Source organism: Drosophila persimilis, unplaced genomic scaffold, assembly GCF_003286085.1.
Source record: "Drosophila persimilis strain 14011-0111.01,24,50 unplaced genomic scaffold, DperRS2 tig00000686-arrow-arrow-pilon, whole genome shotgun sequence".
Taxonomy (NCBI): Eukaryota; Metazoa; Arthropoda; class Insecta; order Diptera; family Drosophilidae; genus Drosophila; species Drosophila persimilis.
Window position 1 is genome coordinate 1,610,301 of NW_020825336.1, and position 16,023 is coordinate 1,626,323.

Genomic DNA, 16,023 nt, shown 5'->3' on the forward strand with positions numbered 1-16,023 from the left:
GCACCCGGCGATGGCTTCAGTTGCCGTTTGCCGTTTGCCGTGTGTACCGTGTGGAATAAGTGGTCGTCGTCGTCTTTGTCGTTCTCGTGGATATCAGATTCGCTTTTGCCGGTTGCTTTATGCCTTTTGTGGATTTTTGTTTGAGTGCACGAGTGAACCGCTGTAATTCGAGGCTCCTTGTTGGGAAGCTAATTAAACAAAGTGAAGAACAACCAAAATAAAGCAGCAAAGAAGAATACGAATTGCTTGTCGCATTTCCAGCTTGGTGTCCAAAATGTATAGTGCATAAGCGACTGTTCCGGAAACCCCAGAGAAGAATTGATAGCAAAATGACTTACAGTATGGATGGTACGTGGAACACATATATGTTCGATTTTAAGCAGGAATACATTCTAGATCGTATTAATCTCCAATAAGTTCTTCGACTAAGAGTTCCAATTTTTTGTTTTGCATTTTTGCATCAGCATTTTTATTGAAATTGAAATTATTGCGAAATTGCCGAGCAGCACAGAAATTGCTGAACAAAATAAAGCCCCCACCAAAAAACGAAGAATCGGCTAAGAATTTTTAATCGTGTTAAAATTAAAACAACGTCCACATCACTTTTTCCGTATTGTCAAAAGAGGAACAACTAGTATTTTATTTTAAGCAATTTAGTTCAAATAAGAGCCGACTTTGAATTTCATTCGAGATAATTACGGTTATAATTTGGAGAAAATGAATTTCTTAGACCTGGAGGCCACCAGGCTATTGCGAAGTCCGCGCTACTGGTGTGCCCGTACGCCCAACAAACGCGTCCTGGCCATCACCGTGCTGGTGATCCTGGCGATGTTCTTAATGCTGATCTACCATGGCATTGTGGTGGAGAGAATGGGTAAGAATATTACTAGAAAAAGATGAGTTTGTTACGTAAACTAATGAGTGTTACCACCTCCAGATCGCGTTCAGCAAATCGCCGCCCTGAACGAAAAGCATCGACAGTTCAAGGAGCCCGTCCATGAGGATAAGGATGTACTGATCGTCAGCCCACAGACATTGCACGTGAATTTTAAGACCGGCGGACAAAGCGCGGGGATGAATGAACGGCAGAGCCGCTTGAACAGCTTGCGCTGGAAGTTCCGATTGTATAATAAGCGTCGTGTGCCGCGTGACCTGTCCAGAAGTGACATACTCGATCCCCTTCAGGTGGAGGCCAACATGCAGCAGATCTACTCGAAGCTGAGGAGCAAGCGGGCCCGCCAGGCCCTCAGTCTGCTGGAGAGCGAGTATGTGAGATGCAAGAAGCAAACCCCACACGACTGCATGTCCGCCTTTGTGCGGATGTACAACATGGCCAAGGAAATCACCGAAAAAATGGAAAAAATGAAGGCCATCATGCGGGCGCAGCAGCCCCAGCTGGAGTCTGGGAGCATGGAGTCGAATGAGACCCGCGAGAAGACCCAGGAGTCGACTGCTGGGCCCACGACAAGCGCAGCAAACATCACCGAGGAGACGTCCTCGCAGAAGCCCGTCCGATCCAAAATAAAGCCAGCGAGAATCAGCTGGATCATAGACGGCCATGACCATGACGACAGTGCGGTCTATACGGATAATACGCCAAAATCATTGACCACCAAAGAGCCAATGAACACCACTTTGCCGCTGGTGGAGACGACGACACCCCAGGCAACGGTAGAGGAGACCTCTCCCTCAAGCGTGGGACCCTCTGAGGTGATTGTGGGGACCACAACGGAGCAAATCAGTTGGATTTTGGACCGCTTCGACAAGCCCAAGGAGATTGTGCACACCACAGAGGGGCCCAGACAGCGTACCACCAGAGAGCTGACCACCACGGCAGCCGCACCGAACTCTGGGCTGGAGCACACCTCGGAAAACGTTGTCTGGGAGACAAAGCTGACAACAGACGCACCCGAAGCCCTGTCCACGACCACTCCTGCCGTAGCCCACAACGAAACAGTGCCACGGAAGCTGCAGTTCGATTGGATCATTGATGGCGAGGAAGTAGTTGAGCCGGAGCCAGAGATGGGAAACTCTAGTGCCACCGCAACCACCACCCAAGCCACAGTCAGCACCACAGATGCCAGCGACGCGCATAACTTTACGGCATATCCGACCAAGCCAAAGCCAGTGAAGATTAGCTGGATCATTGACAGCGATGTGATCAGCGCAGAGGTGAGCAGCACGACCAGTCAACCCAAGCTAACGACCACCACGGAGACACCCACCACTGAGAAAGGTTCCCGTATTCCCGGTCATCCATTGGACAATCCCAGCAGCATTGAGAACATGCTCGAGAGCTTCGAGCGGCACGAACCGGAGAAGCCCATCATAAAGGTGCTGTCCAGCAACGAATCCTCAGAGGATACAGTCACAGATCTGTACGAGCGCCAGCACTGGCTGAAGAAGTTCGAGGCGCAGGCCATGGAAACAAAAGATGAGTTGATAGACACCTTCGGCACGGCGCTGGATGCCAAAGTGTTGGACAAAATGGGACCGAAGATCAATCCACTGAATGGGCATCTCCTGAATGGTAAAAAGCGGATTCAATCGATTGATTCTGATCAACATTAACCCTCTTTTCTCCTCCACAGCTGCGGATGCACAGCTGATGACCTTATGTGAGCGGATGCGGAACAAAGTGGCCGCCATGGCGGATGGAGAACAGACCAAGCAGAAAGGAGAAACCTTCACGGCCTCGCCCAGTGTGCAGTTTACCAGCCGGGCGCCCGGCGGATTCCCTGTCTCCGGAGAGACGATGAAGGCCTCCGCACAGTTCATGTTCAATCCGAATCTCGGGATGCCCAGCATCCCCGTCTGTTTCTACATGACGCCGGCCAACTTCCGGATGCCCATGTGGTCGGCCGCGCCCACGTTTATGGGCATGCAGGGGGCACACTTCGGTGGTCCATCCAACAATGGCGGAGGAGGCGGAGTCTTCTTTGTGCCGCAGCAGTTTGGGCCTAGCGGCAACTTCTTCGGTGGCAGCAGCGGCTCCGGAGCGGGTGGCCAGGGCGCCAACATCTTCTCGAAGAATGCCTCGCCGCAGAAGCTGTCGAATGCCCAGCAGCAGGTTTACTGCAGCTACATGCAGAACCAATCGGGCCAGGGTCAGGGCCAGGGCCAAGGGCAGTCCCAGGGACTCAACCAGCAGCAGGGAGTCGGCCAGTCGACCTTCTCCAATGCCAACTTCAAGATGCGTCACGACGCCAACCTGACGAGTGCCGTCCATCATCAGGGACAGATCATCTACGCCAGCTATGCGGGACTCCCACAGCAACCGATGGAGCGCTCGCAGTGCCCGGAACCGGATCAGGTCTCGTGCTACGGGGGCCAGGAGTGTATTCCAGCCGCCCACTGGTGCGACAATCGTGTGGACTGCAAGGACGGCAGCGATGAGTCGGCCTGCACCTGCGGCGACCGTCTGAACGAGGAGCGTCTGTGCGACGGCTATCAGGACTGCCCCATGGGCGAGGATGAGCTGGGCTGCTTTGGCTGCGAGCCTCTGGCCTTCTCCTGCTACGAGAATTTGGAGGAATATGCCCGTCACAATCGCTCCACGATATCCATGTGCTACAGCCGCCTAGAGCGCTGCGATGGCTTCTTAAACTGCTTGAATAGTCGCGATGAGCAGCAGTGCAGTATGCTAGTCACAGATGTCACTCATCACATGGTAGGTGAATCGAACTCTCCTCCAGCCCTACTCCCTTCTAATCCGTTCTAATCTTCTCCAGTCACACGCGGCCTCTGCTTCTGAGGGGTATCTCTATCACAATCATCGCGGCGATTGGCACCCGGTGTGCAACAATGGCGAAAAGTGGGCAGACGCTGCCTGCGAGCAGGATGGAAAGGTGGAAGGAGCTGTGCCCGAGCTCACCTTTAAGCCGCTGATCTTACCGGGTCCCTTTATTGAGCCATCGCTGCATGCGGGAATCCACTTTGCACAGGCCTGTCATGGTCGCAACAACGCAGATTCCCTAGTGGATCATGTGGCCTATGTCCGGTGTCCTCCGACACAATGTGGATTGCCCAAGAATACGACCAAAATGGAGCACTCGAAGCGCGTGAAGAGAGCTGTGGCGGAAGCTAAGGAAACCGTCGGCGAAGGACGCATTGTTGGAGGAGGCTACACGAGTGCCCTTCAGTGGCCCTTTGTGGTGGCCATCTATCGGGACGGGAAGTTCCACTGCGGTGGCACCATCTACTCGGATCGTTGGGTGAGTTCAGCAAAGGATTCTCCTTCTCGATGTGGTCTAAATCTCTATTTTACAGATCATCAGTGCCGCCCACTGTGTCATCAATTATGCGAAATACTACTACGAGGTGCGTGCTGGACTCCTGCGTCGTTCCAGCTACTCTCCTGCCACCCAGATCCAGCCAGTGTCCCATGTGGTCGTCCACCAGGCCTACGAAAGGCGGAGCATGCGAAACGATCTGTCGTTGTTGCGACTTGCCAATCCGCTGCACTTCAATCGCTGGGTGAAGCCCATCTGTCTGCCCGACCAGGGAAGGACGACCTTCGGCGACGATTGGATATGGGGTCCCGAGGAGCACACCCTCTGCACGGTGGTGGGATGGGGAGCCATCAGGGAGAAGGGTCCAAGCAGTAAGTTGCGACGAACGCTGACCTTAAGTATATTCTGAAGTGTGAATCTTTGGTAGGCGATCCCCTGCGACAAGTGACGGTGCCCATACGCAAGGGCTGCACAGATCCAGAGGATAGGGCCTCGGAGGACATTTGTGCTGGCGATCCGGACGGTGGACGCGATGCCTGCCAGGGCGACTCAGGCGGTCCACTCTTCTGCCGCAGCGTCACCCAGCCGGAGCAGTTCTATCTCGCAGGAGTTGTGAGCCATGGTAATGGCTGTGCGCGTCCCCAGGAGTTTGGCGTATACACGAGGGTGGCCCTCTACTTGGACTGGCTGGAGCTGGCGGTGACTCCCCGCCTGCTGCCCGCACGCAAACCGCTGCAGCTCTGTCCGGGATTCATCTGCGTGTGGGGTGGCAAGCGGTGCATAGCCAAGCGTCAGCGCTGCGATCGCAATGTCGACTGTCTGGGCGGTGAGGATGAAGTGGGTTGTGTCTACAACTTTATCCCCGATATGGTGGGAGGCACTCGGCAGAATGTAAGCACCACAACGGAGAGTGACTATCATCCGCTAAAGGCTACCCAACACCGCCAGGAAATTGCATTAGAAGATGACCATTTGCTGGCAAGTCAAGACGAGGAGGAAGTGTGGCAAAGCACCACTTTCCAAAGTGAAAATGAAATTGATTCCACTCTGTCTGCTGATGTAACGTCCACCCCATCAGGGGATGTGTCAACAAGAAAGGATACCACTGGAGTGTCGACAGAAATCGACTCAACGACGACAGCAGCAACTACTGCACCTACGACAATAGAAACGACAACTATTGCATTCACAACAATTGCTCAAACTACAACGATACCCACCTCGACAGAGGATTTCAAGAAGCTCTCCGATTTGGTCACACAATTCCTAGAGGAGAGCACCACAATGATGACCACCCCCTTGTCTCTAGTCACAACAGATGCTCCTCCAACAACAATCACAGCGGAGGGGGCTAGGGAAACCACAACCACAAGCACAACCACAGAAGCCGCAACTACAATTAGCAGTAGTAGTACGCCCTCTACAACAACTACAAGGCTCACCACTACAAGGCCCACAACAAGCACAGTCTCGGCGCCGACTACAAGTGCTCCTCCACAGACAACGACCAACAAAATGGAGATTCCCAATAAATTTGTGTGCAAAAAGTGAGTAAAATCCAATTATTGGAGGATAAACCCATTAATTTGTATGCAATTATTTTCAGAATGGCTCAGATTGTGGAGCTGCAGATGCGCTGTGATCGGAAAGTCGACTGCGAGGATGGCACGGATGAGCTGGGGTGCAGCTGTCGGGACTACATGAAGGGCAGTCTGCGCGCACTCATATGCGATGGCAAGCCGGATTGCGAGGATCTAACGGATGAACAGGATTGCGGTAGGCTCCAAAAACCAATTCCCATTCGGTTCCGTCTAAGATTTGCTTTCAATCCCAACAGTGGGCTGTAAAACAAATGAGTTCCGCTGCCCATTGTCCAAGACCTGCCTGCCAATGTCGAAGCGCTGCGACAAGAAAGCGGACTGCCAGTTCAAGGAGGATGAAAAGGATTGCTGTAAGTGAGAGAACAGAATATTAGTCGTGATGAAAGAAGCTCATGTATCCCCCCAAACAGTTGCCCTGACGAATGGCCAAGATGTACACTTTGATGTGCATCAGCAGCCCAAGTTTAGTAGCGCCGGAATCTTCTCCAAAAACGCCCATGGCGTGTGGCGTGTAGTGTGCGCCCATGAGACGGGCTACCATGAGCACCAGGCTAACACGGCGGATGCTGTTTGCGCCCTGCTGGGCTTCAAGGGAGCCCACTACTTCAACAGCTCGGAGATTGTGAGCCAGCGGGATGTGCATCCCATTACGCCAGAGCTACCGGGCAAGACGCAGCTGGTTGTGGAGCTCCGCTCAATGGACAATGACAACGACCAGCTCTCGGAAAACGAGGAGGCAATGCCTGAGCAGGGCCTGCTTTCGCCGTCGAGACCGGAGAAGGACCGCCTGCTGCCCAGCACGTGTCTGGGTATCTATGTGGAGTGCAATCCCCTTTCCAACCAGACAACGCCCCTGAAGACGCTGAGTGCGGGACAGGCGGTCAAGCAGAAGCCTGCGGAGCAGATGCCCATCCTACTGCCCACCATCGAGACGCACAACCGACCCAATGTCCACTTTAAGCCGCAAGTGCCGGCCACAATGATAGTCAACAAGAAGGATGAAGTGCTCGACCGTTTGGATAACCTAATCAAGAGCAAGAAGAACAAGACGCTGCTGGTGAACGAGCAGCTGCACGAAGCCATCGAGGAGCTGCACTGGCCCTGGCTGGCCGATGTCTATGCCAATGGGGAGCTATGGTGCCTTGGCGTGCTTATCGACAAGCACTGGCTGCTGGTCCACGAGAGCTGCCTCTCGGGAATAAGGTAAGTAAACACTTCTATTGAATGCATTTATATCCTATTTGTGAATCCCTTTTAGCCTCGAGACGCACTACATTAGCGCACTGCTGGGCGGTGGCAAAACGAAGCGGTCCCTCCACAGAAGCAATCACGAGCAAATCCGGCGCGTGGACTGCTCTGAGGCAGTGCCCAAGTCCAATGTGCTGCTGTTTCATTTGGAGAAACCCGCACGCTTTACCAAACATGTGCTGCCCACCTTCCTGCCCGACAGGTGAGTGGCTCAACAGCCATCTAGGGAGTTATCCTAATCGCTGTTTTCATTGCAGCTCTCACCATAATGGCAGTGCTCTGCGGGATTGCATCAGTGTCCTGCACGACGAGATCACGGGACGAATTAAAACGGTTGCCATCACACAGATCAGGAATGACCCAAAGTGCCCGTCGTGCTATAAGCTGCAGGAGAAGCAGCCGCCAGTGAACCTAATGCGTTTGCTGAACGTCAGTGCCGAGGATATGGCCTCCATATCGGAGGAGGTGGAGCTGATGAACGGTGCGGCCGCAACAGAACTCCCAGCCATCACAAAGTTCACCAGTTGCCATCAGTTTGGCCTGAAGAACCTCACTGACACGCACCACAATCCCATCGACCAGGGAGTGCTTGTCTGTCGCGACCCACACACGGGCTGGTTCCCCACGGCTCTGTTTAACTACAACAACTCCGATTGCCAGAGCTTCAAACATCCATTCAGCATTGGGACACTGGAGCGGGCCTACAAATCCCTGCAGGACAGCATAGGTGGGCTATTTGCGGACCTAATTACTAGTTACGGACCGGACCCAATAAACTTTAATCCTCTACCCCAACAGATGAGCCCAACTGCAAAAATCCACAATCACCGCCAGAGTGCAGCACCCATCGATGCCCGCTGGGCGTTTGCCTGCCGCAGTCGGCGATTTGCAATGATAGATCCGATTGTCATGACGGAAGCGATGAGGAGGAGGCAAAATGTCGACAGCTAAAGCACAGATGCGCCCCGGGCGAGATGAAGTGCCGCTCCAGTTTCAAATGTTTGCCGAAGAACAAGTTCTGTGATCATGTGCCTGACTGTGAGGACATGACAGATGAGCCGACGATTTGCAGCTGCTTTACTTATCTACAGTGAGCTCTAGCTAAACTAACCTCAGAATGGGCACTGCTATATGTTTCCCTTTTCATCTGTAGAGCCACGGATCCCTCCAAGATATGCGATGGCAAGCGAAACTGCTGGGACAAGAGCGATGAGAGCTCTGTGCTGTGCAATTGCACTTCAGATCATTTCCAGTGCAGTTCGTGAGTTAAACGATTAATTTTATTGTATTGGAAGCTCAGATTTAAGTGACTGGTACTCTTAGATCCCCTGAGGACTGTATTCCACGTGATTTCGTGTGTGATAAAGAGCCCGACTGCCCCAATGGCGAAGATGAGCGATACTGCTTTGGCATAGAGCATCCATTGCAGCAGCAAAAGAAGGACTTCTGGGCATACAGCCAGTTCAAGTAAATATCCAACGAAATCCAAGTCAATTCTATGTGCATCGGACTCTCTTTTTCAGCACAAAGGAGATAGCCCCACAGTATGGACAAGTGATTGAGCAAACCTATGGTATCTGGCACACTAAGTGCTTCCCGAAGAGCGCGCCGCCCAACATGGATGAAGTGCGGGAGATATGCAAGAAGCTGGGCTACAACCCGTACCGGCAGCCCAGCTATCGCCTGATCGATGACGAGGAGAACAAGGCCGTCCAGACGTATGAGCTGTTGGACCAGCGGGGACGCAGCTTCAGCAATGAGTCGCTTGTGGGCAAATACCGCGACTCCACCAAGGCCCTGATTGTCAGTAAGTTCTCGCCACTGCAGCTGAACGAACGGCTCACGCTCTTCCTCAAGTCGAGCCGGCCCATTGCCGAGTTGGTCCGGTGGAATGCCACCGACTCGGATCGGTGCTACAGGCTGGAGATACGCTGTGCCTGAAGGGGCAGTCCTTAGACTCCCCCTCTGTGAAGTGCCTAAGGCTTCCCTAACTCCCGCGATTATCCTTTGTGCGTTTTAGTAGCAAATAAATGCGAGAGAAATCATATAATTTATAACTTTGTTTTATTATTTTAATTTTGTATTAGTTCTTTTATCAGTTTGCGCTCGCATATGTTGTATATTTTTTACTTGATTTGATTTTGTTTTTGTTTGTTTTTAAGCTTGGGTTTCTTGGGAATTTTCGTAACGAATTTTGGTTGTTTTATAAATGTAAAAAATTCACTTTGTTGTTTAGACAAAATTCAAACAATTTGATTACTTAAAGCACTTAATTAAATGTTGGATTCCATTTAAATTCGTTAAAAAGGATGTAAGTTAAGATTAGTTTTTTTCTTTTGTTTCTTGTTCTTTTATGTTTTATGAAAGAAGGTACTTGAGAATTATAAATATATGCACCCCTCGAGAGCAGAAAACTAGGGACTGTCCCCGTCCCTCAGGCGCATCGTTGGTAATTATATAATCATGCGTTATGCGTATAAATAGTAAAGGCTTAAAAAACTTGAACGAGCATTAAGGGGGGTGGGGGGATGGATGTATGGGGGAGTAACTGGGGAACTAGTTGTTAAATTTCTTCATAAGTCTTTGGCGCTGATTAGGATTAAGATTCATATACTCGTATGTCATACATATATGTGTGTGTGTGTGTGTGTGTGTATAGGATAAGAGATACGCGTACCCGTGTAGGAGGTAATTCAAGTGTATAATTCATTAGATACAATTAACATAAACATTAATTAGTTGGGACTTGGATTAGGCAAAAATACATAAACTTTCAAAGTTAGTTTCGGGCTAGTTTTTTTTTGGTTTTCGCTTGTTTGTTTTTTGATTAAAGTTAATGTTCGATTTGTACAGTAAATAATCGTCTCCACCATTATAATTTGAAATTGAATCACAAATGTCATTAAAGTATTTAGAGGCATAGATAGTGCGCTTCTTAGGCTAGAGTTAATCTTTCCAAATTTTAGTTAGTATTTAGTGTGTGTGTGTGCATCCCGCGTGTATGTGTGAGTGCATTGAAAAGCGATGCAGGTGTAGAGATTGTTTGGGTGTTTGTTGGTTTTTTTAGGTAAATTTCAGAGAATAGTACTAGTAGGTAGAGTAGTCTACGGATTGGCTTGTAGGATTCCTGGGGATGTGTACAGTATAGTAGTATAGTATAGTATAGTATAGTATAGCACAGGCAAACAGTTCTCAAACACAACCTTTTGGCAATTTCTAAGTTTTAAAAGTACATATCGCCCCGCATCTAGAGTCCGAGCAGAGTTCTGAAGAAAGCGTAAGTTGCGGTACAAGTTTGGGTAGATGCCTCTCACTAAACTAATATTAAGCTAAATGTTGTCTCGTTTTTGGGGCGACTGGCGACTCTTCTTCTCACACATCATCATATCGTTTACGTTGTCATGAAACACAGCAGTTTATAATATTTACATATCTAATCGTATCTACTAAATTACGTTTAGGATTTCGTTAACTTTTACTAACTACGAATCTCTCTGTTCTGTTTCTGTTTCTGTTTCCGTTTCTGTTGCTAAAATCTTAATGGAATAGTTGGTGCGTTTTTATGTACAAATTGTTGTTCTCGTTCTCTAGTGGTTCACGGTAGTATATGTATATGTATATGTACTTGTATAGTTTATAGTATATATAGTATGCTAGATTAAAGCTTATGAAGAGTTAGTAGAGTTCACTGGATGAGTTTTCATGAGTTTTCACTGATACGAGTAGATTGGACCACAGTATGCTGATCATCTCTGTGTTTGTGTATCTCTATAATGTATCTCTCTATACGGTTTGATAACTATCGTTGTAAATTGTTGTGGAAATTCTTAGCGGCATTCCCCGCCCACAATTTTCGACTACAAGCTACTGTTGGATTCCCCAAAAGGTAATCTTGGATGTTTCTGCTAAAACGAAAACGAAAAAAAGGAAAAACTCAATATGCAAAAAATAGTCAATAAATAAATCATATATTTTACTAGAACTTTGCACACAGATGGTAGAGTATAGGGGTAGAGTAGACTGGGGCGCCTTGGGCATAAAACAAATCTCGATCTCTTGCACTAAAATAAATAAAGATTAAACATAAAGTAAGCTCTACAACTGGGCCTGCGTCAGACATTTAAGTATGCGTTCCACTCTTGGGCTTACGCTAATTAACTATAAGCATGGGCATAAAAAACTAAAACATTTTAGTTAACATACAAAATGGGGAAACTCCCAAAGAGTTTTTGTGCTTGCTGGGGGGAGGGGGGGTTGCACCCTGAACATTTGCTAAGTGTGGGGGTCGGGGGTGGGGGGGGCCTTTATTTTTCATTTAAAAATTAGTTTGAGTTTCATTTCCTTCTTTCGGTGTCCTCCTGCGGCTGATTGCCGCAAAGTCCAGCCATGTCCTTAGTTACTTTTACCCTCCCTGGGGTCGTCCGGCTGCCGCTGCTGCTGCTCCTCGGTCGGGGGCGTGTTCTCCTGGGTGCGCACCAGATGCGACGGCAGTTGCATGTTCAGCGGATCGTTGATCCTCCTCAGATTGTACTCCAGCTCCGCCGTCTTGCGCTTCAGCTGATTGTAGTGATCCACATCGAACTGGATCTTCTTGGCGTTCTTGTAGATGGCCAGCGAGTATTCGCGGTTTTTCACAGCCTCCATCATGTACTCCTAGGGGGAAGAGACATATGTAGTATCATGGCTCCCGTGGCTCCCGTGGCTCCCATCCTCTGGGCCCCGCTTACCCTCTTGGTCACACAATAGTAGGCATACATGGCCATTGTCGTGCCGTAGGTAACAAAATACGTGACCGGCTCCATGATATCCCAAGAGTACTCCCACCAGGTCAATCGGGCCAGGATGCCGAACTGCACGGACATCAGGCCGAGACCCATCCAGGTCATGAAGTTGGTGCGACGAGCGGCCTTTCTGCTCAGCTCCAGTTTTTTCTGCAAGTGGAGGGAGAACAATGGGAACACTCGCACGTGTGGAAGTCGCTCGCAGAATGGAATCGTACCTCTTCGAGGGGCTCCAGCTCGTAGCGTATGCTCTCCAGTTCCTTGGCCAGTTGATTGCTCTTCTCCAGCTGATATTCGCCGACGTTGAATGCCTCATAGAGCTGCCAACAGAGAGTTATGGCCACACATTAAAAGCCACACTTAATGGGGATATATGTGTGTGTGTATCTTACCTGAGCAATAACCTTACGCACGTCGCCCACCTTGTCCATGGACTCCACTGTGATCTTGTCGCGCTTCGGTGGATTCACTTCCATAGTCCGATTGTTGATTTGTATGCTGTAGTACATTAGGGGGATGGATTAGCAGGGGCACTCGTGAGAGCAGAGCACGCTACTTCACCTAAATGTATCGTCCAGGAGGCTGTCGATCGTGCAGGACGAGGCGATGCGCACTCCGTTCTTGTTGATCACCGCCGCCCGGTCAATGCCCCGGTCCTCCTGCCTCAGCATCGACAGGAGATCCCCCACGTTGTGCGTGATCGGTTTCAGGGCGAACTGACATAATTCGTTGCGACTTGGCAGTCGAACGGTCATGTGCGGCATACCGTTCACGTACTCCACGAAGATGTCATCTGAAACGAGAGAGGGGGATTGCTGGATTATCTGCTGTTGGTTTTGGCGTACAGCCGGCTCGTACTCCCTCCCTTCTTAGCGGTTTCTGTAATGTGGAGCACAGTTGTCGGCTTTTGTTTTAATTAATCAAAAGCCACTCAAGGTTATTTGCTCATCGAGTGGGCTGCCGTTGCTGCCGTTGCTGCCGCTGCTGCAAGTCGAATGCAGTTAGGCGCTCGCATTGTCCGCCGAGGCATGACGACGGCTAAGAGTGCAATATACCTGGGGATCTATAGACAGGCTGCAACGGCAACACCAGTTATTGTCTACCGTATGATCTAGATGACACACACCATAAGCGTACTGCCAGATGACAAACAATTCAATTAGCAGGGCCCCCCCCTGCTACCCGCTCCCTGAGTCGGAGGCAGAGGCAGAGGCACAGCTTCATTTCGGAGTGAAAAGTTTTCACTTTGTCGCATGTGGGATTTATGCAGCCATGAAGTAGCACAAACATACGAGTATATCCATCTATCTGTATCGCTGCCACTCATGCAAGCAGCCAGCAGCCAGCAGCCAAGATGCAACCACCACACGCCAATCTGCTGGATGTGGCTCCTCTTCTAATGAAGATTCGGCGGGAGGGTGCCGGTGCCAGTGCCAGTGCCTGGGTCTGGGTCTGTTCAACCCATTAGCAATTGCAGTCGGCGCCAAATGTGGGTAACTAGTGTGTTAGCCATCGCCATCGCCATCGCAATGGTTTTGCTGGTAGTGGTTATGGCCATGGCTCTGCGGCTCTGTGCGGCTCTGTGCCGCTCGCTTCTTCTATGATGATTATTTTCATGGACTTTGATTTTTTGGGATTTTAAACATTTTATGTTTTCTTTTTCTGCCTTCTGCCTTGTGCCTTCTGTTTGGCCGCTTCTGCCGTTGGCCGCTTCTTCTTTTATTGATAGTTTGAGATTTTTGTTATAATTTTCAGTTAACTTTCAGATTTTCGCGCTGGCAGACGTCTGCTCTCCGTCTCCGATCTCTCGCTCCGTGCTCTACGGTGTGTGGTCTCCGGCGTGTTTTCTTTTCTTTGTGTGTACGTGGCAGCAACCAGCACAGCCACACAACACGAAAGCCCAATCAGAACAATCACAACAATCACAGCTGACCGTGCCACAGAGACTTTTTTGTATTTGATTAACTTGTGGCACAGTACAGTCGCTGACATAACCGACAGCAGGAGAACATCCCCAGCCCGCGTTGCAAAATTCAATTCAACTCCACTCTCTGTGTGGCATGCCCCCAGAAAACACACACACACACACACACACACATCCAACGTACAGCAGAACGGAGCAGATAACATCGCTGAAAAAGTTTAATTTACAAACTATGACATGCCACAGAGCCGCACACAGATACAGATACACACACACACACGGGGAAAGGAAGAAAAACTTCTCTGTGGGTCTGTCACTGATTTTGTTGTGGGGTTTTTCGGTTGTGTTCCCGTACCGCACCTCCGTGCCTCCGTGCCTCAGCACCGTCGTACCTCTGCCACAGACGACGTGCCAACACTGATAATACCCTGTCCTGTCAGGCAGCAGTCCGGGCACATCCTTTGATAGGGCGTCGCAACAACAACAACAACTTTGCCTCATCAAAACTTAATAGGCAGTTTCCGCATCCCTGCCAAAACAGGGCTAACAAGTGTCAAGCATACTCGTACGAGTACGTTCCTGATGGAATTCCCACCCCCCCACGGCCCACACCCCCTGCTGCTTCTGCTGCATGTGTGGCTGAAACACGTGGCTGCCACTCAAAATGAGGGCAGAGTGTGGCAGGGCCGGGCAGGGGAGGTGAAGTGTGGCCCTGCGACCGCTTCCGCCTGCTGGCAGCGTCGGCGGAAATGCAAGCGGCAATCAGCCCCCAGCCCACAATATTATAACGAGAAAACTCCTTTTTAAGGGGCTCCTTTGGTACCCTTTCGGTGGGCTCTGCCGATCGTGTGCAGGGGTTTGGCAATGCAGGAAAACGGCAAGAACTTGCCGACTCTTTTTGGAAGATTAATCCTTCATTCAAACAGAGATCTATATGGAGTAAATCCTTCAGTTTTCGCCGCTCAATACTCACTGGAGTCGTTATATCACAAAAATCGTTTAAAAGCAGGGCACAAATATCAATCTTTTTAAGGAAGAAGTTCCAGAACAAAACATCCCCTTTGATTCTTGGAGAAATTCGTGCAAACCCCCACAAGATGTAAACAAATAAAAAGGAAGCAGAGCCTGTTTATATTTCTCATTGAGCCGAAAGGAGTGAACAGAAAGGATCTGCAAGGGCATTCAGTGCTGGAGTCTCGGCAACAGGACTTTCTCTGCCATTTCTCCTTGTTATTGTGTGTGTGTGTTGGCCATAGCCCTTGCAATTAACTCTTATTTAAATTTAGTAGCACACTCTTTTATTTAATTGCAACAAAGGAGCCAGAAGTCAGGAGTAACTTGAAAAAGGAGTTCTGGAGTTAGGGGCTATTCGTAGAATGGGCCAGAAGTCAGGGGCTACTCGCAGAAGGAGTCAGAAGGCAGGAGTTGTTCGTAGAAGGAGTCAGAAGTCGGGAGTAACTTGTAGAAGGAGTTAGTAGTCAGGAGCTATTCGTAGAACGATTCAGAAGTCAAGGGCTACTCGCAGAAGGAGTCAGAAAGCAGGAGTTGTTCGTAGAAGGATTATGGAGTTAGGGGCTATTCGTAGAACGATTCAGAAGTCAGGGGCTATTCGCAGAAAGAAGCCAGAAGTCAGGGTGGAGCCAAGAGTTGGATGGAATCAGAAGTTGCAGGGAATTCTGAGCCAGAGCGAAGGTGGCACCCAGGGCCACCCTTTCTAGGCACTGAAATAGCAACAGGAATAGGAATGATTATGCCAGCACTTAAGTTTCATTTTCTCCGATAAGGTGGCGCTTCCGGCCGCTCCCCTCCCCTCCCCCTCCCCACCACGCCCCTCCGTTCCCGTTGAGTTTGCAATCTCGGAAAAAGCCCCCGACAAATGTGTGCCTGACTTTTGCTTCTTTCCACGTGTGTGTGGTGTGTGTGTGTGTGTGTGTGTGTGATTACATGAGCAAGAGCTGTCTGCTCCATCCTCCCGCTTCTGCCTCCGTTTTCTGCCACACATGCAAAAATTGTCCTTTGTGGAGTATTAAAAATGCCAGGAATTGTGGCCGCCTCCGTGTTTGCATATTTTTTTGTGATTTAATTTTTGTCGGTACCACATTTTCAGCAAGATTCGCGTGCCACTGCCACAGGATCTGTCTCTCTCGCTCTCTCTCTGCCTCCCTTCGAGTGTGTGCGAGTGTGTGTGTGTGTGTGGCCATGCCGCGTGCCTCTGCATTTAAATCAAATTATAAAGC

General features: G+C 49.9%; 2 protein-coding genes across 4 annotated transcripts in view; one reads left to right on the plus strand and one right to left on the minus strand.

Annotated features, from left to right (window-relative positions):
* Window positions 1-3: 3 nt before the first annotated feature.
* Window positions 4-9,135, plus strand: LOC6601690 (serine protease nudel). Its single transcript, XM_026991821.1, has 16 exons — window positions 4-348; window positions 731-874; window positions 938-2,530; window positions 2,592-3,670; window positions 3,732-4,214; window positions 4,270-4,603; window positions 4,660-5,779; window positions 5,839-6,008; window positions 6,070-6,183; window positions 6,244-7,036; window positions 7,092-7,283; window positions 7,339-7,808; window positions 7,880-8,171; window positions 8,235-8,342; window positions 8,405-8,548; window positions 8,605-9,135. The coding sequence occupies exons 1-16, from the start codon at window positions 330-332 to the stop codon at window positions 9,020-9,022; spliced, it is 7,473 nt and encodes a 2,490-aa protein (XP_026847622.1). The 5' UTR covers window positions 4-329; the 3' UTR covers window positions 9,023-9,135.
* Window positions 9,136-11,021: 1,886 nt separating this feature from the next.
* The window catches only part of LOC6601689 (calcium uniporter protein, mitochondrial), a 42,738-nt gene continuing 37,736 nt past the window's right edge, over window positions 11,022-16,023 (minus strand). For all 3 annotated transcript variants that reach the window (XM_026991684.1, XM_026991683.1, XM_002026687.2), the window contains 5 exons: window positions 12,424-12,655; window positions 12,255-12,360; window positions 12,081-12,182; window positions 11,809-12,012; window positions 11,022-11,734 (listed from right to left, as the gene is read on the minus strand). In XM_026991684.1, coding sequence (XP_026847485.1) covers window positions 11,474-11,734; window positions 11,809-12,012; window positions 12,081-12,182; window positions 12,255-12,360; window positions 12,424-12,655 — 905 coding nt within the window. In that variant the 3' untranslated portion in view covers window positions 11,022-11,473. The remainder of the gene's footprint in view (window positions 11,735-11,808; window positions 12,013-12,080; window positions 12,183-12,254; window positions 12,361-12,423; window positions 12,656-16,023) is intronic.

Bases quoted from the DNA above. Each gene is read 5' to 3' on its own strand.
- LOC6601690 (XM_026991821.1), top strand. The intron at 875-937 runs GTAAGAATATTA...TACCACCTCCAG, and splicing joins CATTGTGGTGGAGAGAATGG to ATCGCGTTCAGCAAATCGCC. The intron at 4,604-4,659 runs GTAAGTTGCGAC...AATCTTTGGTAG, and splicing joins CAGGGAGAAGGGTCCAAGCA to GCGATCCCCTGCGACAAGTG.